General features: G+C 39.2%; 3 protein-coding genes and 3 non-coding genes across 9 annotated transcripts; 5 read left to right on the top strand and 1 right to left on the bottom strand.

Annotated features, from left to right (window-relative positions):
* The first annotated feature begins 2,978 nt into the window (after nucleotides 1-2,978).
* Nucleotides 2,979-17,455, top strand: map3k14a (mitogen-activated protein kinase kinase kinase 14a). Of its 3 annotated transcripts, XM_028600660.1 has the most exons (17): nucleotides 2,995-3,033; nucleotides 8,183-8,469; nucleotides 10,648-10,911; nucleotides 11,000-11,081; nucleotides 11,204-11,426; nucleotides 11,807-12,181; nucleotides 12,265-12,399; nucleotides 12,491-12,620; nucleotides 13,046-13,174; nucleotides 14,653-14,757; nucleotides 14,862-15,019; nucleotides 15,102-15,252; nucleotides 15,716-16,039; nucleotides 16,120-16,229; nucleotides 16,527-16,665; nucleotides 16,762-16,862; nucleotides 16,975-17,455. In XM_028600660.1, exons 3-17 carry the CDS (start codon nucleotides 10,662-10,664, stop codon nucleotides 17,134-17,136), a joined length of 2,574 nt encoding a protein of 857 aa, XP_028456461.1. In that variant the 5' UTR covers nucleotides 2,995-3,033; nucleotides 8,183-8,469; nucleotides 10,648-10,661; the 3' UTR covers nucleotides 17,137-17,455. The 3 variants fall into 3 exon arrangements, with proteins under 3 accessions (XP_028456460.1, XP_028456461.1, XP_028456462.1); XM_028600659.1 differs by lacking the exon at nucleotides 8,183-8,469 and having other exon boundaries at nucleotides 2,979-3,033; XM_028600661.1 differs by lacking the exons at nucleotides 2,995-3,033; nucleotides 8,183-8,469 and adding an exon at nucleotides 8,591-8,687.
* A 2,118-nt stretch (nucleotides 17,456-19,573) lies between these two features.
* Nucleotides 19,574-21,869, bottom strand: LOC114569518 (apoptosis regulator BAX). The gene is made up of 6 exons (XM_028599392.1): nucleotides 21,764-21,869; nucleotides 20,905-20,953; nucleotides 20,309-20,467; nucleotides 20,045-20,180; nucleotides 19,847-19,951; nucleotides 19,574-19,734 (listed from the first exon to the last, which is right to left on the bottom strand). Exons 1-6 carry the CDS (start codon nucleotides 21,792-21,794, stop codon nucleotides 19,636-19,638), a joined length of 579 nt encoding a protein of 192 aa, XP_028455193.1. The 5' UTR covers nucleotides 21,795-21,869; the 3' UTR covers nucleotides 19,574-19,635.
* Nucleotides 21,870-22,930: 1,061 nt separating this feature from the next.
* Nucleotides 22,931-25,489, top strand: rps11 (ribosomal protein S11). 2 transcript variants are annotated; one of them, XM_028599036.1, is made up of 5 exons: nucleotides 22,931-23,040; nucleotides 23,553-23,693; nucleotides 23,929-24,004; nucleotides 24,719-24,848; nucleotides 25,291-25,489. In XM_028599036.1, exons 1-5 carry the CDS (start codon nucleotides 23,026-23,028, stop codon nucleotides 25,412-25,414), a joined length of 486 nt encoding a protein of 161 aa, XP_028454837.1. In that variant the 5' UTR covers nucleotides 22,931-23,025; the 3' UTR covers nucleotides 25,415-25,489. The 2 variants fall into 2 exon arrangements, with proteins under 2 accessions (XP_028454837.1, XP_028454836.1); XM_028599035.1 differs by having other exon boundaries at nucleotides 22,991-23,062.
* Nucleotides 23,764-23,847, top strand: LOC114570449 (small nucleolar RNA SNORD35). Its single transcript, XR_003694524.1, has one exon. It is a non-coding gene; the product is annotated as a small nucleolar RNA SNORD35 (small nucleolar RNA).
* On the top strand, nucleotides 24,500-24,583 carry LOC114570450 (small nucleolar RNA SNORD35). The gene has a single exon (XR_003694525.1). It is a non-coding gene; the product is annotated as a small nucleolar RNA SNORD35 (small nucleolar RNA).
* Nucleotides 25,104-25,187, top strand: LOC114570451 (small nucleolar RNA SNORD35). The gene has a single exon (XR_003694526.1). It is a non-coding gene; the product is annotated as a small nucleolar RNA SNORD35 (small nucleolar RNA).
* Nucleotides 25,490-26,419: the final 930 nt, after the last annotated feature.

Below are 26,419 nucleotides of genomic sequence, written 5' to 3'. Positions count from 1 at the left end.
TAGACTGTATATCATTATTAATAATATACAGTCTATGTTACAGACACATACCAGACTAGTCTCCCAAAAAGATGCTTCTTCTTCTTCTTCTTTTTTTAAATCTTTAATGCAAATCTAGTACAATGACAAATTCCAAAATAAAGATTTTAAATAGAAGTTTTCTGTTACAGAATTTACTTTTGTGAATGTGAAATCTTGCCAAGATGACAAAAAGATTGATGATTTACTGTACTGTATATCATCAATCTTTTTGTCATCTTGGCAAAAAGGCCAAAAGTTTGGACACACCTTCTCATTCAATGCATTTCCTTCATTTTCATGACTATTTACATTGTAGATTCTCACTGAAGGCATCAACACTATAATGAACACATGTGGAATTATGTACTTAACAAAAAAGTGTGAAATAACTGAAAACATGTCTTATATTCTAGTTTCTTCAAAGTAGCCACCCTTTGCTCTGATTACTGCTTTGCACACTCTTGGCATTCTCTTGATGAGCTTCAAGAGGTAGTCACCTGAAATGGTTTTCCAACAGTCTTGAAGGAGTTCCCAAAGATGCTTAGCACTTGTTGGCCCTTTTGCCTTTACTCTGTGGTGCAGCTCACCCCAAACCATCTGGATTGGGTTCAGGTCCGGTGACTGTGGAAGCCAGGTCATCTGGCGCAGCACTCCATCACTCTTCTTCTTGGTCAAATAGCCCTTACACAGCCTGGAGGTGTGTTTGGGGTCATTGTCCTGTTGAAAAATAAATGATGGTCCAGCTAAACGCAAACCGGATGGGATGGCATGTCGCTGCAGGATGCTGTGGTAGCCATGTTGGTTCAGTATGCCTTCAATTTAGAATAAATTCCCAACAGTGTCACCAGGAAAGCACCCCCACACCATCACACCTCCTCCTCCATGCTTCACGGTGGGAACCAGGCATGTAGAATCCATCCGTTCACCTTTTCTGCGTCACACAAAGACACGGCGGTTGGAACCAAAGATCTCAAATTTGGACTCATCAGACCAAAGCACAGATTTCCACTGATCTAATGTCCATTCCTTGTGTTTCTTGGCCAAAACAAATCTCTTCTGCTTGTTGCCTCTCCTTAGCAGTGGTTTCCTAGCAGCTACTTGACCATGAAGGCCTGATTTGCGCAGTCTCCTATTAACAGTTGTTCTAGAGATGTGTCTGCTGCTAGAACTCTGTGTGGCATTCATCTGGTCTCTAATCTGAGCTGCTGTTAACTTGCGATTTCTGAGGCTGGTGACTCGGATGAACTTATCCTCAGCAGCAGAGGTGACTCTTGGTCTTCCTTTCCCGGGGCAGTCCTCATGTGAGCCAATTTCGTTGTAGCGCTTGATGGTTTTTGCGACTGCACTTAGGGACACATTCAAAGTTGTCGCAATTTTCCGGACTGACTGACCTCCATTTGTTAAAGTAATGATGGCCACTCGTTTCTTTTTACTTAGCTGATTGGTTCTTGCTATAATATGAATTCTAACAGTTGTCCAATAGGGCTGTCAGCTGTGGATCAACCTGATTTCTGCACAACACAACTGATTGTCCCAACACCATTAATAAGGGAAAAAATTCCACTAATTAACCCTGACAAGGCACACCTATGAAGTGAAAACCATTTCAGGTGACTACCTCATGAAGCTCATTGAGAGAACACCAAGGGTTTGTAGCGCTATCAAAAAAGCAAAGGGTGGCTACTTTGAGGAATCTAAAATATAAGACATGTTTTAGTTATTTCACACTTTTTTGTTAAGTACATAATTCCACATGTGTTCATTCATGGTTTTGATGCCTTCAGTGAGAATCTACAATGTAAATAGTCATGAAAATAAAGGAAACGCATTGAATGAGAAGGTGTGTCCATACTTTTGGCCTGTACTGTAATTACTGAAGATATATTGGGCAGTCTTTCCAAAAAGTGACAGTATAAAGACAGCTAAGTGTATGGTTATTTCACGATCAACTCCACAGAAAGAGCAGTCAATGTCAATGTCATTTTTTTTTCTTTGCAAATAATGTTTTGCTGGATAGCACCGATGGAGAAGTTTAAAGGGAATCTTGAAAGGAAGGTCCAAACTTTTTTTCCACCAGACATTTGAAACAAATCTTCCCCAGTAATGGATAACATATGGGATGGTGACAATGTCCTTTTGAAAGAGGGATCTGATCCTTCTCTGTTTCAGATTGAAGGGCTCGATAAAAGACATATTTTCCTTATGATTGTGTCATTCAATGACAACAGACAAGGAATCAGTGTTACCTCTAAATAACATTATCACACCTTTTGGAATGGCATCCATTACAATAGCAAACTCTTTTGGGGTGACAGGGATGTTATAAAGACAATAATTTAGAGTAATTCATTAGAAGACCCTCTGACTGAATAAGTGTTTGACAAATAGAATATTATTGTTAAACCAACTCTGGAAAAAAAGGATTTGTTTTTGAATAATATGTCCTTGTTATTCCAAATGAGATACCTATGAGGAGAGAAACCGTGTTTGTAAATAATAAGAGACCAAACTAAAAGCATTTGTTTGTGAAAATTAGTACAGGGTAGACGCTAGATCGGAACTGCTAGACGTGTCTACGTCAAAGGACGTGCCTCGTGGCCCGCCTTATTCTGCTTTTGATTGGTTTACCCTGGTATTATTACCCAGAGCCATAGTAATCCTAACCAATCCGCTCCTCCTCATGCCTAAAACTAACTACGTCAATCATTTTGGCGGATCCGATTTAGGATTTACCCATAAACAGGCGCTTACAGGAAATACGGAAATTTCAGCTTCAAATTAAAAGCATAACTGTCACTTACCAAAAATGTAAACATTTTACTAGAGCACTAATATATCATCAGAACAATCAATGAATAATCATAATAGCCAAAAATAGATTTATACCATGGTATTGTGGATACCATTATTGTAACATTACGAACAAATATTTACTCTGAAATGAAAACCGGAAATGATTATTTTAGCTCAACACTGATCGCCATCGGCCGACGCCTACTAATTGGAAGATCGGTAAGTGAAACATCTATCTTACATTTATCGTTAAATAAATAGTTTTCCAGTTTTATGACCTCAGTCTTCTCTGCTCTCTTTTAAGCCAACGATGTCTTATTAGAAAAGTCTCCGACCTCTTTACGAATGGCAAAACCGACTAAGTTTGATGTGAAATGGCGGTGTAGCTAGCTATTTGGCTAGAAGGAAGTTATTAGCTAGTTAGTACACTGAGAGCGAGAAAAACAATACAGCAATACCGGAGACAGGGTAGATTTCTGTGATTATATTTTGTTTGTGACAATTAACACAACAAAGGTCTGCACAGTAAAAGGTAGGCTGCTGTTAAAAGTTTGGCAGTAACGTTAACGTTCTTGTCACCAGACGTTTTCAAAACGTATGTTAAAACCGCCAGATGTTTATGATTAAAACAACTGTTGTACTCCAGCTTGTACTTTTTCCAGTGCCACTATACTGTTGTTGGACGCTTGTGTTTGTTATGTTAGGAAAGGCTTATGGCCTTCTAACTTTACTAACTTACTTTACCTAAAAGTCCCCATAAGAGTAGTTTTATGCTTATTTCATGTTGGGCAATATTGATAAATGTCATGCACTTATCAGCTCTTTTCTGCCTGATTGATATATTAAACATTAAGCCACTATTAGCTCATATCTACCGGATTTAATTGTTTTGTAATGTAATTGGTCACCGCTGACATGTATGTTGGTCCAAGTCCTCCTGCTTTTCCACCCTGCATTTATAGTTTAGCAGCCCTGGGCTGTCCTTTCTACTTTGCCATGAAAAAATAAAGCGCAGAAAGGACATTGTAAGACAGCTCATTACCTACAAAGTAGGGGGCCACTCTTGTGCACTAATACACTAAAGCAGAGTTAACTACGTTAGTTAACATGTAATTAGAGATGCACCGATTTCAACTTTTAGGCCGATTCCGATTTTTCAAATGAGTTTGAACTGCCGATACCGATTTTAGCCGATTCCAATTTCATATTTTCTAACCGCTTTCCAGCACACACACATGTTTATTTTCTATCTTTTCTTTAATAGAACATTTTTCTGAATAGATAATCGATCACTATAAAACAGAACTATATAAATGACTTCTGATGTGGGACATTCACACACCTCTAAAGTGCAATGTTAGAACCATTTCCTTCTTCTCACATCCAATATCACACTAATATATATATATATATATATATATATATATATATATATATATATATATATATATATATATATAAAACAAATAAAATTAAAATAAATATAGTCTTGCAGTATAAAGATATTTCTCAAAACACACACGCAAGCCGGTTTGAACGTCAACAGTAGAGTTACCTGAAAACATAAACGTCACACAGATGATTTAACGTCACCGCTCATTTTACACACAGTTTAGCAACAAAACTAAACGCTGAGGGAAGATTACTACGTTTTAAATGTTGGTTTGGAGCGGTATGCACCCCCACTAACCTGGAAAGTGTTTTAAACAGTTACGTTAATACAACGTGTCGGTGGAATACAACGTCTCTCTTTTTTATTTTTTTTTTTGTTGCAGCGGGGGCGGCAGAGGGACTGCATCATTCGCTAACATTAGCTTCCTCATCTGGGGTCTGATAAACAGTAAATTCATCAAAGGGTGCCCAACACTATTTTCCGATAAACTGTAGCTGTCAAATTTCACGACCCATGTGAGTGCGGTTTTCATGTTCCAGTTGTTCAGCCTCAGAGGGGAGAGAGAGAGAGCGGCTGACCGTTCGCCTGAGATCAGTAGAGCAGACTACTCTGCAGAGCCGTAATTACGACTTTATGACATTTCATAAACAGCTGATTGAGCGGCGGTGCGCTCATGTTGCGCATTGTTCATCATGCGGCGCCCGATCGACATATGTAAGACTGACCGGCAGGTTGCCGGTCATGGCCGGTCACGTGAAAATTGACCAATTCCGGTCACCGGCCGGTCAATCGGTGCATCTCTACACGTAATATAATAACATAGTATATAATGCAATAAATTTATAAAATATTAAATGGCAGCGCACCGTTGTATCTCAATGACCTAGTGAAACCCTATGTGCCTGCTCGAGCCCTGCGTTCTCAGGGGACGGGTCTTCTGAGTGTCCCAAGGGTTAAAAAGAAGACAATTGGGGAACGGGCTTTTTCCTTCCGCGCACCAACATTGTGGAACAGCTTACCTCTGAACATCAGGCAGGCTTGTTCTGTTGAGGTTTTTAAAGCAAAGCTAAAGACCCATCTGTTTACTGTTGTGTATGAGACCTAATTTTTAATCTAATGTTTTTCTGAGAGTGTGTGTTATATTTTAGTCATTGGAACTGTTTTTAAACTGCATTTTCTATGTTCTGTACAGCACTTTGACTTGAAAGCGCTTTATAAATAAATGTATTATTATTATTATTATTATTATTAATGCAGTGCTAAGCATAAGTGAATACGCCCATGCTAAATTTGACTAAAAAGAGTAATAAAAAATAATCTTTTGGAAATTGATCTTAATCCCTTAATTAAAAAAAAGAGGAAAAATCCAACCTTTAAGGACACAAATTTTCTTTGTGAATGAATACTGTACCATATATAAATAAATGTTCTTCCTTAAAATACAGGGGGCATAAGTAAGTACACCCATATGTTAAATTCCCATAGATGCAGGCAGATTTTTATTTCTAAAGGCCCGTTATTTCATGGATCCAGGATGCTATGCATCCTGATGAAGTTCCCTTGGCCTTTGGAATTAAAATAGCCCCACATCATCACATACCCTTCACCATACCTAGAGATTAATTACAATGTGATACATTATTCATTCACAAAGAAAATTGGTGTTCTTAAAGGTTGGATTTTTCCTCATTTTTTTTAATTAAGGCATTAAGATCAATTTCCAAAAGATGATTTTTTTTATTCCTCTTTTTAGTCAACTTTAGCATGGGTGTATTCACTTATGCTTAGCACTGTATATACATTTAAAGCCAGATATCAAGTTATACACGCTGGAATTTAGCTATACCACAGTGTATACCACGGCTTCCTTAAACTTAATGTTATGTGGATTTTAGCTCCGCTTGTTAAGTTTATGTGTTTTTGATCTTTCCTCAATATCAGAAAATGCCATTTGGAATAATATCCTGGAATTCACAATAGTCAAATTGTAGGTGATTCATGCTTTTGGTGAATTTTCAAATTTGTATGTTGACAATTAGGATTATTTTCATTATCGATTGTCTGCAGAGCAATCAATTAACCCTTTTTTTAATTATAAACTGTCAGAAAATAGTGAAATCTGCATTATAATTTCCCAAAGTTCAAGTTGACTAACCGTTCAAAACCCCAAAATATTCAGTTCACACTGATAAAAAACAAAGAAAACATAAACACAACTGTGATCAAATAACAGCCTACATCTTTGTATCTATATTGTCAAGGGAGATAATCATTTTCAAATACCCACAATTGATGTACAGAACATGATCCTGGAATGAAAAGATGCAGAAAACATTAGTAACAGAGGACGAAGTATTAACGGAAAGATTTCTTCATTATACTTAATAGAGAAGTAACAGGAAAAAGGGAAGTTGTTAGAAGAGACACAGAGAGGTGTGGAGAACTTTAAGTCATGGTATGCAGATAGTTTCTTAGGAGCTCTGGACATATGTAGTCTAGGACTAGGACATTTTCCTGAAAAGCACTTTGGAATTTCATTAATCTGTGTGGGTGTGCAGCAAAAGTCGGCTCAATATAGCCACTAGCTGTCTGTGGAGTTTAGCTCAGGATTTCTCTTCAAATCTAGATTACAATTAACATTTCATATTTGAGATGTATGGTTATTGTGTACTTATTGTACTTTTTAGGTACATCTGTACAATCTCATGTAATCCAATGCAACAGCCCATTATAACTCCTATCTCTTGTGTGAAGTTTAGAATTCAGTTCCTGTTGACACTGAAGAAATGACAAACATTCATTCCAGTTTCTCAATTGTGAGGATTGCTACTTTTAATATCCGTCATTTTAAATGGAATACGTCATTTAGGTTGAATTCCTAAAAACAAGCTAGCAATTTGTAGACATTACTTTGGGATTGGCATTTTATTTCCTATTTATATTTTATAGACCAGACTAGAACTGCAACTAATGATTTTTGTCGTTATTAATTGATCTACCTATTATTTTCAAAATTCATCGTTTGGTCTTGACATTAGAATGCCAGCAAATAGCAAAAAAATGCTCATAACAATTTCCCACAGCCCAGGGTAACGTCTTGAACATGTCTTCTTTTTTTTTGTCAGACCAACAACATATTTGGTTTACTAATATAGTTGATCGACAAATGGTTTTAGATGTAGATTCCAAAAGTAACCTCTAACTGCCTAATCCTAATTCTGTAATTTTTACAATCATTTTACCCTCTTTTATCTTCTTAAGTTATTGTTGCCATGAAAGCAACGTGTTTCCTTTACACTAAGAAGGCAGTGAGCAACTTGCATTGAGCTTTGTGTTCTTGGGTAATGGCTGAGCCTCTTCAGTGGTATTCTGAATTTCCTGTGTACTGTGGCGGTTTTTATATGAGTAGGTTGTTTTGTTGCTGAAAAAAAAAAGCAAGTGAGATTATTTCAGATAGACGAAGACGCCTGTATTTCATGTGACAGCTCACACGCTTGCTCCGAATTCTATCAAATTCTCTTGGTGGCAAATCTTTTCCACAAGATCCTCATAATATCACATATCAGAATGTTGCTGTGTAAAGAAAACTCTGTTGTTTGAAGTTTATATAGTGGAGAGTATGTGGGGGTGTGACATGTCTTAGATTATATAAATTAGCTGACTACAGGGCACATGGTCATTAGGATGTCTGAGCACATGAAAGGTCACACAACTCTTTGCATTTTATTTAGTATGTCTGTGCAGAAGGTCAGAAACTCTTTTAACAACATGCACAGACCGAAAAATGCTTTTGCCCTAATTATAAAACATTGTATTTGTCCACATTCTGCTTTTAAATCACATCCATTATTCATTCTTGTTAGAGTATATCTTGACAGGCGTAGGCTACAGAGAGCTAATGTTCTGCTTTTTAACTGTCCAAAGTTCACAGTGGATCATCAAAAGCATAACCAAACATGTTATCCCTTAATCTAGTCAGAGGGAAGAGCAAGTAAGCCAGCCCTGTTGGAGGGAGCTGAGGGAGGGGGGAATATGGAGAAGTGGAGATGCATTTCCCATAAGTCATTGTCAGCCAGCTCCTCCCCTGGTTGGATGAGAGCCAGCATCAAGCAGAGCGGCAGGGACTGAGCAGAGACGTTACTGAGAAAAACCGAACATGAAGGACAAGGCAGACAAACACAGCACCTTTAACTAATGTGGATGACGGATTATTCAGAGCAGATACCCAGGAGAGAGATAGCAGCTCAGATTGGCATCTGTTGGTACGTCTACACGCCCCTCTGCCTCACACATACACAGAGTTGTTTTTGTGGTTGTGTTTATTGCAGTGGCTTTTTCTCTATTTCCTTTCCACGTAAATTCATTGGGGTGTGGTGTTACGCCCGGCTTTCAGAGTACCGGCAGCGTTTTAAGAAGGAAGTGACAGTTGAATTGCTTTGTTCTAGATAATCTTGCAGTGCATGAAGTCGGATTACACAAGGTAATGACACGACTCCATAAGCTTTCATTGACATTTGACTACAGTTTAATGTCAGTTTGTCTTTACTATTACTTGTAGTAGTACTGTGTTAATATTGTCAAGAGCAAGAATGTGCAGAACTTACTGGGAAAATGTTTTGGCAGCCATGCGATTTGTTTTAGTCTGAATACCAGCATTTATCAAGGTATGAGCTCAAACAAGAATATCTGTACATGCAGAAAGAGTCAAAAGCTGAGTGACAAGGAGAAGCTGCGGTTAAGTGTAATCGACACACTGATACAACATGATGACTGTAGTCCCAGTTTAGCCCTTAAAAACTGCATTTAATACATGTAACCAGTGCTGAGATGAAAGGAGTGTGTCTAAGTGTGCTGATTTTACAGTCCTACATGTTTTGATGATTATAACCTCCAAGCCATCTGCACTCAATCGTGTAAATCTTTATTGGAAATTCAGCCTGGCCTAATGTGCTGTAGTTTAGTTCCTCAGAGTGAAACAGAGTACTTGCATTTAACGACACAGTTGCAACTGTCAAAACAAGGCCAGGGTTGAGTTTCCTGTCTCATCGGCCCACCGCAAACTTTCAAAGTTTCAGTTCAAGTGATCATCATGATCCTCCTGAACCTACTTGACACAGTCAAATATGTAAAACTCTATAACAAGCTATAAAGCAGCAGATTAATTTGTACTCAGCCACAGTACAAAGCCCGTCGTTGTTTCATTGGGGTGTGTGCATATTTCTGTTGACAAACGTAAACATCTTAAGTTGAGTCAAGTATATGAGCTCTTCTGCTTTGCTTGATTACAACGGGTGATCCTGAAAATAAGATTTTCTTTTTAGGCCTGGTGGTGGTTTTGTCCCCTTAAAACTAAACAACTAAATTAAGAATCGAACAACCAAAAAAATATAAAAGTCAGCAGAACTTTTAATTTGGGAAAAAAAATACATATTTGGATGTCAATATTTTCCTCTTTTTAGGCACCATCACTCTCACATTAGCATTAGCAGATAGTAAAAAGTCCTGCATTACGTTATGTGGAAGCAGTTTTTGGAAGCACAAACTTTACGGCATCTTTTAAAGGTCAGTCATTGGCCAACCATGTGATTTACTGTATAGACACAATGCAGTAACATTGTGATGGCTTACATGTAACTAAGTGTTCAACCAAATTAGTTTTTAATATGATAATCAATTGAAAGTGCAGTTTGTAAGGGAGACAAATCTATCGTCGTTTCATTTCCACTGTAAAATACTGTTTAAAATATTGGCAGCTGCAGTGACCAGTCGATTCATCGATTAGTTGATTGACAGAATATTAATTGGCAACAATATTGATAATCAAATCATTTTCAAACAAAAATGCCAAACGTTTGCGTGTTCCAGCTTCTCAAATGTAAAGATTGGATGGTTTCCTTTGTGATATAAGATAGTCCACTGAGTATCTTTGGGTTTTGGACTGTTGACCTGACAAAACATGACATTTGAAGATGTCCACATGGTTTGTGGGAAAAGGGCATTTTTATAGTCAAAAGGATTAATCAAGGAAAATAGTCAGCAAATGATTTGCAGCCTTGTTGTTGTTATTGTTGTTATTATTATTATTATTATTATTATAAACTCCTACAAATGAAACACAGCCAGCATGTGTTCAGCAAACTCCATTATTCTGCAAACTTATTTGATCAGTTTTTTTTTTTAACTCAAACACCATGGCATTCAGTTTACAAAAAATGACGAAAAGAGCTGAATAGAGGTTCTGACGTGTATATGATAACTTATAATTACAAACTTTTTGACATTAATGTTGCCATTTGTACGATTGTAGAGAAAGCACTGGGTTTATCAGTTGCTTATGATGTTCTCTCTCTCTCTCTCTCTCTCTCTCTCTCTCTCTCTCTCTCTCTCTCTCTCTCTCTCTCTCTCTCTCTCTCTCTCTCTCTCTCTCTCTCTCTCTCCAGATCCAGCAGATGAAATGGCGGTGAGGCAAAGGATTTTTAACTCAACAGCACCCTTCTCCGGGTCATCCCAAGCTGCAATAAAGGGGTTGTACCCACCCTGCTCAGCTGCAGACCAGGAGGCAGAGGAGGAAGAGGAGGGGAAGAGCAACAAAATGTCCTACAGTTACAGCCCTTATTTTAACCATGTCTGGACACATGGGACTGCAGAGCAAGTGGGAGAAACGCCACTGAAGAAGACCTCAACCTTCATTGCCCAAGCTGAATGTAATTATGTATTTATGATTAAAAGAAATAAAAATCCAATAACTGTGCTTGGACAGATAGTGTAACATGAACACTGTGCTCTCTTCAGGTGAAACCCAGGACTCCCAAGAGTTGTGTACATCCAGCATTGACCGCTCCTTTGTTCCCTCCCCGAACTGCTTCACCAGAAGGTACGACGTTACCTCGACAACATTGCCTCTGCATTTCACACTTCATGCTTGTTTAAAGACGCTGTACTGAATTATTTAATGCCATGTCTGGAATTTACATTGTTGTCATACTTCTGCTTCAGTATTTCCTCAGAGCACAACAATGTGGCGTGCCCAACCACAGCCTCAATCCAGGAGCCGGGCAGCTCATCGGCACAGCTCACTCCAAGAAAGAAGATCAGGAAGAGACAGAAGCGCAAGTGGAAGAAAAAACTGGAGAAGAAGAAGGAGAAGCAGCGACACAGGCATCGAATGCCCTCTGGAGTGCCTGAACAGGAGAGTGGAAGTTCTCTGGTTCGGATCCTGGTAAGAAGCCTTCACATCTCATTGAGTGTTACATGTGAAAAAGCTATTGAAAATGCCATTGAGAAGTAGGTTGGTACATTGTATACTCTTGTATTCTTAAAAGAAAAAAAAGTAGAAAAAAAAAAAAAAAAAAAGGAGAAAGAAGTGTTTACCTTGTGAATCATCTTCAATGATAATTTGCCACATTCTTTGGCAGTCGGAGGCTCGTCCTCTAAACATTCCCATGCAAACATTTCCTTTCCTGTGTTGTGGAAGTGAATCAGCGAATTCAGACAAAGCTGCCTCTCATGGCCTTGAACGTTTAGCCCCTGAGAAAACTCACCTGAGAATGTAAACACCATGGATTCTGATCAGCCATGCTTTTTGCTTGTGTTCTTAAGGAGTCATCGTCTCTTGGAGGGAGAACTGACCTCAGTACTTCTTGCTGTAGCAGCATTGAAAGCTCAGAAGAGCAGGACAGAGGGCCTTCTATCTACAGACGACAGATCTACAACACAGGCTCAAGCTGCTCTCCTCTAAACTGGGCCACCGTCTCCAGTCTCCATTCCTATGGGCAGGACAGCGACTCAGACTCCCTCAGCAGTCTGGGAGACTATTCACTGGCTCTTGCTGGCCTCAGGGGCAGTGTCAGTCAGGGGGACCCGTGCTACGCATTTCCCTTTTTCAAAGATGTGGAGAGGGATGTAAGAGAAGAGGAAGATGAGCGATCAGCATCTGACTCTGTCAGCACTGAGGGAATAATCTTTTACAATGATGTACGTTCTGTTTTAAGTCTACTTTCTGTCTCGGTTTAAAATGATGTTCAACAACAATAACTTATTCTCTCTTATTCTATCAGAAAATCCAGCCTGTGGACTCTGAATACAAGGAAGGGAGGGAGTATGTCCTCTCACAGTTTATCAAAGAGGGCTCCTATGGTGAAGTACACAGTGCTCAAGATGTCAACACAGGCTTCAAATTTGCTGTCAAAAAGGTAACGCAGAGCATATTGCCCTCTTTGTTTTTTCCCCCCACTGCCTAGTTTTAAAGTGTGCTCACTCTTTTGTTCCATCCTCTTCTCACAGATAGCCCTGAAGAGGTTCATCAGTGAGGAGGTGGGTGCGTGGAGTGCCCTCAGTTCTCCTCGTGTGGTGAAACTCTTTGGAGTGGTCAGAGAGGGGCCTAACGTTGTCCTCTTCATGGACCACAAATCTGGTAAACAAGCCTCACTTCTGCCTTTTACACGCATCACATTCTGCCAGTGCTCACTGCTGATGTTGAGATTGAGGGTTGGGTGGAAATTGTTGGGTGATATGTGATGAATTAAGTGCAAACGCATGAAAATAATGAAGATTACAGAAAAAAACCCCGGATGTGATTAGTGTTGAGATGTGGAAGTGGGTGGTTCTGGGACGCTGGAAATGACTGTTGAGCTTCCTTGAAGTGTTATGGTCCAAATTACACCAAACAACTGTGATGAGAGATGCCTGCTCGATAAACACAATGACATACCTCACACTTTTCCTTTGTCATCAAATACCAGGCCATAATAGAATGAATAGTTGAATCAGACACTGTAAATGGCTAAATATTAACAAGACATAGTCTTTATCCTGGTCTGACCTCATCTGTTATTCCAGGCTCTGTGGGCCAGCTGATAGCGGAGCGTGGCCGGCTGCCAGAGGACCTAAGTCTCCACTACCACTCGCAAATCTTAACAGCACTGGAGTACTTAGGGAAGAAAAAGGTGGTGCATCTGGACATTAAAGGTATGTTATACAACGGGATATTTTGACCTATTTCTTTTTCAGTTAAACTAATGTTCATGTCACGTGGCCGATTAGCTCAGTTAGTAGAGCGGGCGCACATATGCAGAGGTTTATTCCTCGACGCAGAAGGCCCAGGGTTCGAGTCCGACCTGTGACGGTTTTCCTGCATGTCATCCCCCCTCACTCTCACCTTTCATATCTCAGCTTTCCTATCCAATAAAGGCAGAAATGGCCATAAATAAAAAAAAAAAAAACTAATCTGAGTTGTACTAAAAAGTCAAAACACGAATGGTTAAGATGTCATTAAGAAAACTGATTTGAACTCTTGAGTGTGTATCCTTTAGCCACATAGTCACTGCTGCTTGACATATCTAAGTCATAACAAAAATTCCTCCCACAGTTTTCTAAAGACAAACATTAATAGACATAATGTATTACTGTTATTTCATTTTGTACTGAACCCACTAGGTTTAACCTCAGACTAACCATCATCATTAGTTTATTATAATCGTTTTAAGAAAAGTATCTAAAGTATTTGAGTAATTTTCAGTATATGACATTTTCTGAAATGCAACAAAAGCAAGAAGCAGATTTTGGTACTTTTCCCCAAAAAAACACATCGGTGAAAACTAAATGTTCATTTGGAATTGTACGGATCAAATAAGCACAATAGTAATAACAGTAAAACTAAATGGGTCAGCTTGACTTTTACTTGTTGTGGTACCTAGTGGAAAACAAATAAGAGAATAAGTCAGATTTAGTTCTCAACTGAGGATTTTGTGTCTTTGTGTGCAGCTGTTGTGTGGAACACAAGTGTCACATATACAGTAGATTTGATCCTCAGCACCTGTGTTGTGAAACCAGACTGCCACAGAAGACGACCGGCTGGGAATTTCCCACAGTGTGACTCACCGCTGCTCTTCAGAGGCGGCGCATGTGCACAGAATCAGGAGAGCGAGAAAGAAAGGGAGAACGAAACAGAGAGGGGGGGATGGGACGAGGAGCAGGAAGTAGTTAGCGCGAGAGAGACAGAGACAGAGAACTAAGTACAGAGTCAGAAAAAAGACAGAAGATGAAAATAAAGTATAAAAAAAGAGGAAAGAGAAAAATGAAAAGAGAACTAAGTTAGAGGAAACAAAACAGACTTAAACAGGAAGACAAACATGATTGTGCTGTTGCAGCTCAGGCGCCACCTGGTGTCTGTAATGCGTCAGGAAAAGCAAAGCAGTGACGCCAAATCTCTTAATCTGCTACCTGTTTGTTACTAGACTCCACGTTCATTCCTTATTAAAGTGTTTCCTACAGCAGCTGTCCCTTGGTGATGTTATTTTTCCATCTTATTGTGCTCCTTTGTCTGTCAACTGTTTTGCGTCTGTGCAGCTGCCCCGTTTCTAATTATGTCATCAACAACTACGCTGCACAAGTCATGGAGAGCAGCGCTAATGCAGTGGATTATTGACTCTGCTTGCTTCCCACAGCTGACAATGTGTTGCTGTCGGAGGACGGTAGAGACACCTTCCTGTGTGACTTCGGAAACGCAGAGAGACTCAACAATCAGGGACAGAGCCTCAGTGGGTCCAAAGGTAAATACTGTGCAACTTTAACGATTTCCGTTAAGAAGATGGCTCCTTTATCCACTTCGGTGTACAGTATTAAGTCATTGTTTTCCCAATGTAATTCAATGCAGATCTGAAGGGAACTGAGACCCACATGGCCCCTGAGATTGTAAAAGGGGAACCCCGTGGAGCCAAAGCAGATGTGTGGAGCAGCTGCTGTATGTTACTGCACATGCTCAATGCGTGTCAACCTTGGACAAGATACTACACCTGTAGACTTTACCTGAAGGTAATGCTTCACAGACACCACACCCTGCTGTTTCATCGCAGTATTCACAGTATTCACATCCGACTTTGTGTGATGGTTACAGATTGCTAACGAGCCTCCGCCTCTGAGGGAGATCCCACCTGACTGTAGCCCTCTCACAGCTGACGTTATCAAGGCGGGACTTCAGAAGGATCCAGCCAAGAGAGCATCAGCATCGGACCTCAAAGTAAAAACTGCCAGAGCTCTGAAAGAAGGTAACTAGACCTGTACGGTGTTCATATCAATGCAAGCGGCGCATCCATACACACAGCCATACATACGCAGGTCAATAAATTAAGCAAATAACAAATTACGGTGAAACTGGTTATTGTGCGTTTCCATAATAATGGCGGTATAACAAAAAATAAAAAGCTATGTATTGTAGCCCCACTTTCCTTTGTATTGTTGTATTAGGATTTTTACTAAAAAAAGAGATCTGTGCTTTACTGTCTTGTCTTAGACTGATGTTCAATATCTTTTAAGGGTAATAATAACTGTAAGTACAAAATATTGATTTATTTTTAATCCGAAAAATGTTGTTGACAATTGTTAAGAGAAACAGTAAGCAGTAAGAAAATCAACCTGAGACTATAAAAAAAAATGTCAAAAAGAAATGACCCGCTCGATGCATCATCCTCTACAGTTTGAAGACTTGATGTATTGTTTGTGTGATTGCAGTGGGAGGACTCACCAGCCCAGTGAAGGGACCCTACACAGAGCCACTATATATCACAAACAAACCTCCTGACTCCCTGCAACTCAGCAACAGCAGCTGTAACTATGAGAATGAGGATGACCATCAACAGTCTGTGAAAGTGATCCCAACGGGGAGGACGGAGAAACTGGGTGATGATGATGGCGATGAAGATAAGAAGGCTGGTTGTAATGAGTCAAAGCGAGACTCACTTTTCTGTCCACAAACGCTGATCTCTGAGCCAAACCACAAGAGGGCCAACAAGATCACCACTGTGCCTGAACTTGAGCTACGTAAACTGGAGCGAGGTGAGGTTTCTCTGTGTTCTGCTTACTTTTTCGTGTGTTAAATGTTTGACCCTACTCATTGGTTTCCTTCTTGTTGGCAGATTTCTACCTGAGCAGTCTGTCCCAGCTCCACTCCGCTGAGATGCAGGAGCAGCTCTTGTCTTGTCTTAGCAGTGACCCTTATTCCACGTGGGAACCATTGGACAAAAAGGTAACCCAAAATTCACAATTCAGGTCATGACCGTTTGGATTGATAACTTAAACCCTTGTTTACTTATCATGTATCTCAGACTTCTGGGAAGTGTTTTTTTTGTTGTAAACTTTAAAAAGTCCTCACAGAACAAGAATTTTGTTTCTAAAAATGGATCAAGTTGACCTGTCCAAATACTTTTTTTTAAATTGGCTCCATTTAAACAAAGAGCTTTATTAGTTGTCATCCATTTTGACTAAAGTATTAACAGACCCACTGTTTGGCCTGTGTTCCTCTTTTTTTATCCCATTATTATAGGACTCGGGCCGCTGGTCCCTGAGCCCAGGAGACGACTTGAGCTCTGGGTTCTTCTCCTACAACAGTCAGCCAGACGTGCAGGTTTCCAGTATGGATTTTCTGAGTCCCACACAGCAACCACCACCCTGTTGCTTTGAAGGTGAGATGAAAACATTAAGGTCTCTCTTCATCTATTAAACTATTTAATGTAGTTGCAAATTGTAACGTGTATCTCTCTGCTCTGCGATTGGCTCAGGGGTGGATGTCTGCATCAGAGACTTCAACAAGAGAAGCATTTGCATCAGAGAGACGCGCCGGGTGAAGGTGGGCCACATCGCCACTGGAATCAGTGATCAGGTGAGGGCTAGCAACTTCCCACACCCATGTTAAGAGACAGCTATTAATGTTCTGTTTTAGTGTTTGTAAAAAGCAAGATTACATCTGTTTAATGTGTATCTCTCCTTTTTAGATCTCTGAGAGGGTTTTCACCCTGGAAACCCAGCAGGGCCAGCAGGTTGCTCACGATGAGGAGGTGCAGGATTCCGGTCTTAAGCTGAACTGTGTTCCTGCCCCAGACTTCAGCTCTGCCTGGAGGTGGAGGATCAGAGACGGAGTGCTGGAGACGAGATAGAGCCACACAGCTCTCTTCGTCCATCTTAACTGTCCTACAGTACATGTGGCCTTCTGTTGCAATTGTTTTTAAATATTTGCCTTTCATTTGGTCTCAGTGTTTAGGACCATGCTTTCATGAGGAAAAAAATAAATCTACCAGAATTGCTTTTTTAACAAACACGTCTTGTGATTTAAATGCCATAATGGGAGGGGCTGTTGGGTAGCTTTTTGTCTTTCAGTCAAAGTACTGAGCTTTTTTGACCACTGTGACATTAACATGTTGCACCCTTTCTTATTGCATGTTTAAATAGAGACATTAAACAGCATATGAAACTATACAGTGTATGATACATTATTGATCTTACTTCTTCACCTCATTCACAATCCAGTCTGTAATATATTGATTCATTAGTTCACAAACCCACACAGTGATTATGGACATTTCTGTTGTATTTTAATTACTTTATGTAGGATTTAGTCAGTCTCCCAGTAACATTATATTTAGTTAAACGGAATTGTTATGTCTAGGTTATAGATGCTATTAAACACTAATTCAGTCAGCTGGAACTTTGTCCAGAATAAGATGGATTATCATTATGTTTAATGCAGAAAACCATAGTCCCCAGAGAACCATTTGTAATGATTTGATGACCCTCTGACCTTCCCTCTAATTTCCACCGTGAGATTCATAATCCCCTTGAACAAAAGTTGTCTTACTTGAAGTTACTTCGAAGGGACTGCAATGCCTGGATTTGCAGAGGATTTTCATGAGCCCTTGAGGTTGAATCTCAGTGATTTTGGTGACACAATTTGCTGAGCACAAAATTACCAAATGTCTATGTCCTATCATATCCTTCAGTACCTCCCTCAAGACACATTTCATATTCATTGCTCAAATACAGTTAGACAAAACTAAGAATCTACAGCTATGCTAGCTAGTTTTTTTTAGGGCTTTTAACTGCCTTTATGAAAGATTGAGAATAACAAGAAATGGGGGAGAGAAAGTGAATGACACAAAGGTATGCCGGTCAGATTTGAAACCAGGCCGCTGCCAAGGACTCAGCCTACATTGGGGTGCACGCTCTACCAGTTGAGCTCCAGGTCACTCTGGGCACAGCAGTTCTTTAAGCTAAATTTTGCTAAAACATTAGCATACCGAGCTGGTATTTGATAATCAGATTAATTTATTATATAAATAATCCTCATTCCTACCCACATTATACATATCCATAGCCACAGTCAAGAGTTTAAAGGTTTATTTTCCATATTACAACAGACAAAAACCACAGCAAAAAGATTTTTCAGGGGGACTGGAAACTAATTTTAGCTTTACAAATGATAGAAAAAGGTGAAAAATTTGAGAATATCAAAGTGATTTCATAGTAAAAAAACACCAAGGCACTGACAAACAATAAGAATGTATAAAAAGCCATTTGCTGTGTAGATAAGATTTTGTAGTTTTAATATCTCAAGTAAATGTACAGTACTTTGAATATGTGTGGAGTGAGGTAAGCACCTGGGAGCAATCCAGGGCTTTCTGTGTCTGCAGTATAACATATCTTCCATACACTATGGGAAATGACAGTTTGTGAGATGTGGCTCCATTCACATTCACAACACAGGCAATAGGCAGGATTTTTTCAAATGGGAGCCACGTGGCTGGTTGGTAAGTCGGAATGCCCAAAAGGAGCATTTGATTAAATGTTACATTTAGATTAATACGACTGCATAATTTGCAACAACTTTGTACACAGGTCCCTGCTGTGGCAAATGTGTTATCCACTGAAATAAGGTTGAGCTGTGCATTCAAGGGGAGAAATTATTTGGGTTGTTTAAGCCCAAATATTATTGGAGGTGTCATTCCTCTTCGTCTATATCATCTTCCCAGTAAATCTAATAATTGTTTGTAAAAAATATCTCTTTAACTCGATGGGATGTGACCACCCTTTGACACGTTCATTGCCAGCAGATAATTTACAGCAGTTAACACTCATAAATACATATGAAGATGGATTCTCTAGCATACAGACACCATGGTGAGGTGGATAGAGAGAGTGGGAAGATCAGAAAAGCAAAGTGAAACTAAAAATAAAACTAAAATGAAAACGGAAATAAACCAAAATGTTTAGTCAATCTATCTTTTAGGACAGAAAACAAAATGGTTTTTATACGCAATTGTCTGTACCGAGTAAAAAATAAATTACTTAAAATGCATTCCCTGTTCAAGTCTGACAAACTCTCCTCCACCCTCCCGACCCCCCCCCCCCCCACCCCACCCCTCCCCCCGCACACTTTGGGCTCACTTCCTCAGTGGCATAGGAATCATGGGAGCGATAGTGCGTTTAGTCTAACTCCCAATCCTTGGGAATAACAGGGAGGCAGAAACAAAGAGTGGCTCTTCGAATGCAAGCTCATTCTTGTTCAACTTGTTCACTCTGCCATAACTTCTTTCTGTTCTCTCATGTTCTAGTCCCCATTTCCCACAGGCGTACTTCTTCTTCATCTCTTCACAAACCCCTCACATCTTGCGAATGACTAGAACAGTGGTGAGAACACCGGCCAAGAAAACTCCCACCGTCTGCCATGTGGGTGTGCCAAAGTAAGATCGAATACCCTCCTAAAAATCATGAACAGACACAAATATTAGCATGTGTCATACAAGCAATCAGGAGCAGAAGCTCCATTACTAATTAATGAGTTTGAACAGCATTTGTTAGCTAGCTTCTTACCCAGCCACCTTGCTCCCTGATCCAGTTGATCACATTTTCTCGGAGGTATTCCATGGTCCAGTTGATTATTGTTCTGATGATATCAGGAACTTGGGTCACAAGAGCCTGAGAAGGTGTGAAGGGGAGATGTTTCAGACTAGAGCAGGTATTTGTTATTCAATCGTATACAGATGGGTCTAACTTTGCTGCTAAACTCACTTTGATGACGAGTCGACAGGCAAAGTAGAACAGTGCAACCACCCTGCCCCAGTTGAATTTTCCATCTGAAAAGATCTCAATGGCAACTTTCATAAACATGTCTTTTGTGGGACTGAGTGAAGAGTTGTTTATCATCCTGGGGGAAAATAACATTTAGCGATTACAGACAGGCTAATTATACAGTTATTACTAGTAAAAACTTGTAATTCATAAATTCCTTAGGCCTGAAATTTGATGGAACTGACACGCAGACAGGTAGCTCACCTTTGGAGCTCTACATTTCCATCCAGCTCATCTCCAATCTGCTGCAGGCACTGGGCAAGCTTCTTGTGGTTTGGGTCGCACAGCTCTCCTCCACCCAGCTGTGCCCTGGTCACTTCAGTATTGCCGTCTCCATGTCGCTGAACACGCTCAAAGATGAAACTACACAGGGAGACAGACAGATAGTAATTAAGTGGGATCTGGCTCTTTTAACTAGGGCTGCAAATAACAATTATTATCATTGTTGATTATTTTCTCAATTAAATAATTAGTTGTTTGGTCTATAAAATGTCAGACAATGGTGAAAAATGTCATCAGTATTTTACAAAGACCAATATGCAGTCCTCAGATGTCTTGTTTTGTCCACAACTTAAAGATATTTAGTTTACCATCATAGAGTAGTAAAGAAACTAAAAAATATTCACATTTTATAATCGGCAAATCAAATAATTTTGTGTAAAAAAAATGACACAAATTGATGAATCAATTATCAAAATATTTGGCGATTAATTTAATAGTTGACAACTAATTGATTAATCTTTGCAGCTCTACTTGTCCAGTTCAATAATGAGGAGCCCAACTGTATCGTATATACTCACTCTTTTAACAAAACGGCTCCTACTTCCAGTATCTGGTCTTTAGTAATGCCTGAAAGACAAAGGTCAGTGTTAAATCATCCAAATGCTGATACAGTTTTACAACCAGTTATCTCATATTAGAAACAAATGAGTGAATAATTGAAGTATGTGTGCTAGTATAACTGTATGTTTACCGTCACTTCAATCTGATGCCCCACTTAGAAGTGAGTTTACTTAGATTAGCCACACTTGAAATAACGAATAAGAAAACATTATAGTTTGTTGGTCATTTGTTACATCTGTGCTTTACTCGACATATCCGTTGTGTTCGTCTGTAAATCTCTGTAAAATAACCTTGCGAAAGTAATTTGCAGTATCAAAAGGCAGCACATAATGTCCACAGCCTGTTAACGTTAGTTGTTAACTTACTGTAACGTTAGGCTAAGTCAATTTATCGAAGTTAGTCAATGTTGCGGCTAATGTTAGCTACATAAAATCGGACGACTGACGTTAACGTTACCGAGCCTGAGAAACAGAGTAGACTTTGACATTGTCGGTCTAAAAGGACGTAATGTTAGTCTCCTAATATCGGTTTCGGTTTTGTTCAATTATTTGCTAACTCACTCTTGTACAGCCATCTGCTAACCAAGCTAACGTTAACGTTACCTAAACGCAAAGAAAATGCAAGCTAACATACCATACGGCTAACGTTAAGGTTAGCTATCTAGCTAACCTCAATTCAGCTAATGTTACTGCTAGCAAGCAAACAAGCTACAGCCACATAACAAGAGTTAATTGTTAAAGTGTAGTATTATCTGTGTCAACCACACTGTTGGCGACAATGACACAGTCAATTTATTTTGCTGATGCTAGCTAGTACCTTGATCGCCTCCTCCCGGGTGTGATGCCATCTTGTTGTTGTCTGTTTATGGTTTATCGCCTTATCGCACAGCGCTTCCGTACAAGTGTCATGTGCTCATATTCTTCTTTGTTTAGGTTTATTTTCGGTTGGCAAACAACGATTTGGTGCATTACCGCCGCCAACTGGTATAGTGTGGAATATCTAACCGCTAGGCATACAATCTTAAAAAAAAAGAACCTAAATAAAAATATAAATAAACTTATAGGCCTATTTGCAATATGTATTTGTCTAAGATACTGAAATAGGCTTTTACTCGATAACACTCATTTCTTGAGCTTTTTGTAGAATATCTAACACACTAGTTTTACTTTTATCTTTTGAATCAAATCCCTTCTTTCTTCCTCATATTTCTGACGCTTCCTATCCTTGTTCTTTTTTTTCTAATAATGTTACTGTTGCATCAGGAAGTATCCAAGGAGGTATTACTGGCAATAGTACTGTTAAACTAAATAAGTTTAATGCAAAGCTTTTTGTTTCCATTCTTTTCCTTTTCCCAACAAGGTTTTAAAGTGTCTTGTGTTGGGTGATCTTGATTATGGCTCTGTTAATAAGTTCAGTGATAGTTGTATCCTTTTCAATTCTAATAGCTTTTCTCCCATTTCCATCTGTAATGCATGCTGTTGGAGTTGTTTTAAAAGCACCTATAATCTCAAACCCTGATATTGAATAGTATCTAACTTTTTGAGAGATGTGCTTGCTGCTGATCCATACATTATACAACCATAATCCAATATTAATCTAATTAATTTACTGTATATAGCCTTAAAAGCAGTTCTTTCTATCCATCCACTCGATCCCTTACACTTCATTACATTGATTACTTTCTTATATGTGTAAGAGCATTCAGCATTGAATTAGTGCATTTATTATTATTATTATTATTATTATTATTATTATTTATTAAACACTGCTAACAGCCCGACATTCAGCAGATCATGGACATTCTTATCATATAATTAAAGATTCCATAATATAAAATCAAATAGCCTACATCAATAAAAGTAAATTAAATAGAAAAAATAATGTATAATGTACATTATAAATAAACAATGAGATCAATAAGTCAATTTAACTTACTCAGAGAATTTTTAAAATATAAAAGTGTGCGTGTACCTTTTGGGCCCGGAGCCTCGCCTTTTGGTAAACGTCATTTCCTGTGGCTCGTAGTCTTCAGTTCGTCGCGCGCATCTTCAGGCCTCTTTACGACTCGGCAGGCAAAGATGGCGGATGCACAAGTACGTTCAGGAAAACGGCGTGGTGAATTTAAAACGTTATTTTTTACACTTTTAATAAACACATTTAGCAAGACAAGTTAAGTATGTGCCTTTATATGCTGTTCATACACGGCCATAAGCCATTTTAAACCACATGGAGGCTTATTTATCTGACATTTGTTGTTGCCGTTCTGCAAACCCTCGTGTAACGTTGACCTAGCCGGGATGCTAACTCGGTTAGCTTAGCGTGTTGCCACTTAATTCTTAATAGTACCTTGCTTTTTATATAACGTTACTGCAACGGTAACTATTCCCATTAAACTTCCCCGCTACAATTTAACATGTCATTTCGGTTAAGGGCGATTTTGGTCTTTCATAAAAGGAGGAAGTCGCTAATTAGCTAGCTAGAAGCTAACGTTAACGTAGCGAGGCCGGGCGGTGTTCTCGGAACGTGTCTTTCCAGTGTAGAAAGTGTAGCTAGATTGCGATGTTAATTTACACGCTCTTAACTTCTTGATCTTCTTGTTCCACAGACCGAGAGGGCCTATCAGAAACAGCCCACCATCTTCCAGAACAAGAAGCGTGTTCTGGTCGCTGATGGTGGCAAGGAGGTCAAGGAAAAGCTCCCCCGCTACCACAAGAGTGTGGGACTGGGCTTCAAAACCCCTAGAGAGGTAACTGGAATTGTCTAGAAAATTATTTTAACTAATGTAGGAAACTTAAGCTTTTGTTCTCTTTGTTAGCTGCAAATGATGTTTTTCTCACGATGGTCTTCCAAGCCTACATGGTTCTGACGATAATGCCTTTTGGCAATGCTGATGCAGTCACAATAGTTAAAATATGACCATATATGAAATATTTGTAATAGCTAACGTTACGGAATATTTAACAATCTATTATTTTCACCAGGCTATTGACGGCACTTACATTGACAAGAAATGCCCCTTTACTGGAAATGTCTCCATTCGTGGCCGTATCCTCTCTGGTAAGTTTAACACTTTACGCTATTACTAGCTCATTGGCACTGGTTTGGGAAGCTGCAACAGAACGTGGTCATTTAAACATCCCTCTTAATACATAAAAGTATACAAAACTGCACTGAGGATACTTATATCCTATATACTTATATTATCTATCATACACTACAGAAATTTAATGTGCAAAACGGTAGCACACTTAATGTTACTCTGGCAAGACTTTTTGGCTACTTTTGACATTAAGTGTGCAGTTACATTTCAATTCTTAAAATGTGAGCAAAAATGGTTTAATTCCAGCACTAAATGGGTAACAATGTCCACCCTGGCACTGAGTATTGGTGCATCAGGGAAATTGTTCACCTTGTATTTAACGAAGAAGAAACTGACTGCAAATAACATATCCTTGTACAGGTGATTGGTGAAGAAATCAAAGCCAGAACCAGTGTCTATACAGGGTAACTTACTACAAACTTCATATTGATCTACCTTTTTCGTGTCACTCCTGCAAATGATGTTTTTCTCACGATGGTCTTCCAAGCCCTCTGGGTTCTGACGACACTGCCTAATGGCAACACTGATGTAGTGGAGTGACAATCTAATAAAAAGAAAATGATTAGGGTTCACTGCAATGTCCATAGAGAAACTGCTGTGATTTTAATATTCCCATATGATGCTGTTCAACACTGCTGTAATATTACAATTCCTTTTTGTCTGGTCTACAGGTGTGGTGACCAAAATGAAGATGCAGAGGACCATCGTTATCAGACGTGACTACCTGCATTACATTCGCAAGTACAACCGCTTTGAGAAGAGGCACAAGAACATCTCTGTCCATCTGTCACCTTGCTTCAGGTACTGTCATGCTTTTAATTTAGGATTTCTACAGTTGTTGCAAACGTGGAACAGTCAAATTGTTTTGGCAAAGTAATAAATACATTTATATGCTTATGGTCTGGAAAATGGTGCACTAATTTGTACGCCCCAGCCAGATTTGATTTCTGGGTTTATTTCAATTGTTAGAAGCTACATAACCTACATTTACCCTACAACATAATTGTTCTGTCTGCCTAAATGAGATTATCCAGCCATAAAAAATAGATGACTTGCTGCAAATGATGTTTTTCTCACGATGGTCTTCCAAGCTCAAGAAGCTCTGACGACACTGCCTTTGGCAAACACTGATGCAGCTCGACTGTACACCTCCTGCTCAAACATGGCTTAATCTTTATCAGCTTTGTCTAGGACAGGGTACCCCAACCTCGTTAATATCTTGATTTGTGGTGTTTTGCTGCAGAGACGTCACAGTTGGAGACATTGTCACCGTCGGAGAGTGCCGACCGCTCAGCAAGACCGTGCGATTCAACGTCCTCAAAGTGACAAAGGCTGCTGGAGCCAAGAAGCAGTTCCAGAAGTTTTAGGTGTGACTGAACAGGAAGGCTGCTGTTTGCTAACTTGTTTTACTGTCAAATAAAGAAAACCTTGTTTAAATGGGATTTTTTTTGTTCTTAAGTGTATTCAGTCTTTTGCTTGTGCATAAACAGATGTGGTGATACACTGAATATTACCAGTTGTGTGGCAATTGGTTATGGATGACCTCATGGAGATAAATAAATCTTAGGGATTTAAATCCAGAGATTTAAATAAATCAAGGACTTTCTGAAAAGGGGCAGCAATTTAATATCTGAAAATTCTTATTGGCAAACTTGCTTTTCACATACAAGGGATTTGGCAGACAGGCTTATTGCCTGCCCCAGTGTTATGTACGTTTTTTTTAAACTACATCTGAAGGTAGAAATGCTCAGGACAAATTATTGTACTCAGATTGCAGTTATGAATTGGTTTATCCTTGATCTGCTGTCGGCTTCAAACATGCAACACCCTACTAGCAACAATTATACAAAGCCTGTTATTACCAAAACTTAGAGTGAATCCCTGAATTTGCTAGTAAATACAATCTTACACTGAGCCTTCGGCTTAAAATGAAACCATGGCTGGATATGTTTATGCACACCTTTCTTTATATACAAACATAGCTATACATAGTGTCAAAATGTTTATGGTTTTGTTGTATATTGCCATATGTATATTTCTGTGTATGTAGAGCCACAAAAAGCCAGAGTCAAATTCATTGTGTTCACACTTAGTTGGACATTAAAGCTGATTTAGTTTCGTCGCCTAATATAATTTGCTAAATTGGGAGCAAAACTAACGGATGTAAAGAACACTGTGTGTGATATAACGGGCAGGTAGTTAGTACACATACAATATTGAGTGTATGTCGTCGTGTTGGTAGAGGTTGCCGGGTGTACGCACAGCGCCTCCTTGTGTTTCACAACTTGTTTTTCCCATAAATGTAATATGTCCACAAGATGGCGACATATAACTGTTTCATGTGGAATTATAGCCAACACGTGAGGCATCAG

The sequence above is a fragment of the Perca flavescens genome, chromosome 15, assembly GCF_004354835.1.
Source record: "Perca flavescens isolate YP-PL-M2 chromosome 15, PFLA_1.0, whole genome shotgun sequence".
Taxonomy (NCBI): domain Eukaryota; kingdom Metazoa; phylum Chordata; class Actinopteri; order Perciformes; family Percidae; genus Perca; species Perca flavescens.
This window is presented reverse-complemented; position numbering and strand designations above follow the sequence as displayed.

Bases quoted from the DNA above. Each gene is read 5' to 3' on its own strand.
- map3k14a (XM_028600659.1), top strand. From the start codon at position 10,662: ATGGCGGTGAGGCAAAGGATTTTTAACTCAACAGCACCCTTCTCCGGG. The intron at 11,427-11,806 runs GTAAGAAGCCTT...TGTGTTCTTAAG, and splicing joins GTTCTCTGGTTCGGATCCTG to GAGTCATCGTCTCTTGGAGG. The intron at 16,666-16,761 runs GTGAGATGAAAA...CGATTGGCTCAG, and splicing joins ACCACCCTGTTGCTTTGAAG to GGGTGGATGTCTGCATCAGA.
- rps11 (XM_028599035.1), top strand. From the start codon at position 23,033: ATGCACAAGTACGTTCAGGAAAACGGCGTG. The intron at 23,063-23,552 runs GTGAATTTAAAA...CTTGTTCCACAG, and splicing joins ACGTTCAGGAAAACGGCGTG to ACCGAGAGGGCCTATCAGAA. The intron at 23,694-23,928 runs GTAACTGGAATT...TATTTTCACCAG, and splicing joins GCTTCAAAACCCCTAGAGAG to GCTATTGACGGCACTTACAT.
- LOC114569518 (XM_028599392.1), bottom strand. From the start codon at position 21,794: ATGGCATCACACCCGGGAGGAGGCGATCAAG. The intron at 20,954-21,763 runs GTACTAGCTAGC...TTTGTCTTTCAG, and splicing joins CCCGGGAGGAGGCGATCAAG to GCATTACTAAAGACCAGATA. The intron at 20,181-20,308 runs GTGAGCTACCTG...ATTTTCCCCCAG, and splicing joins GGAAATGTAGAGCTCCAAAG to GATGATAAACAACTCTTCAC.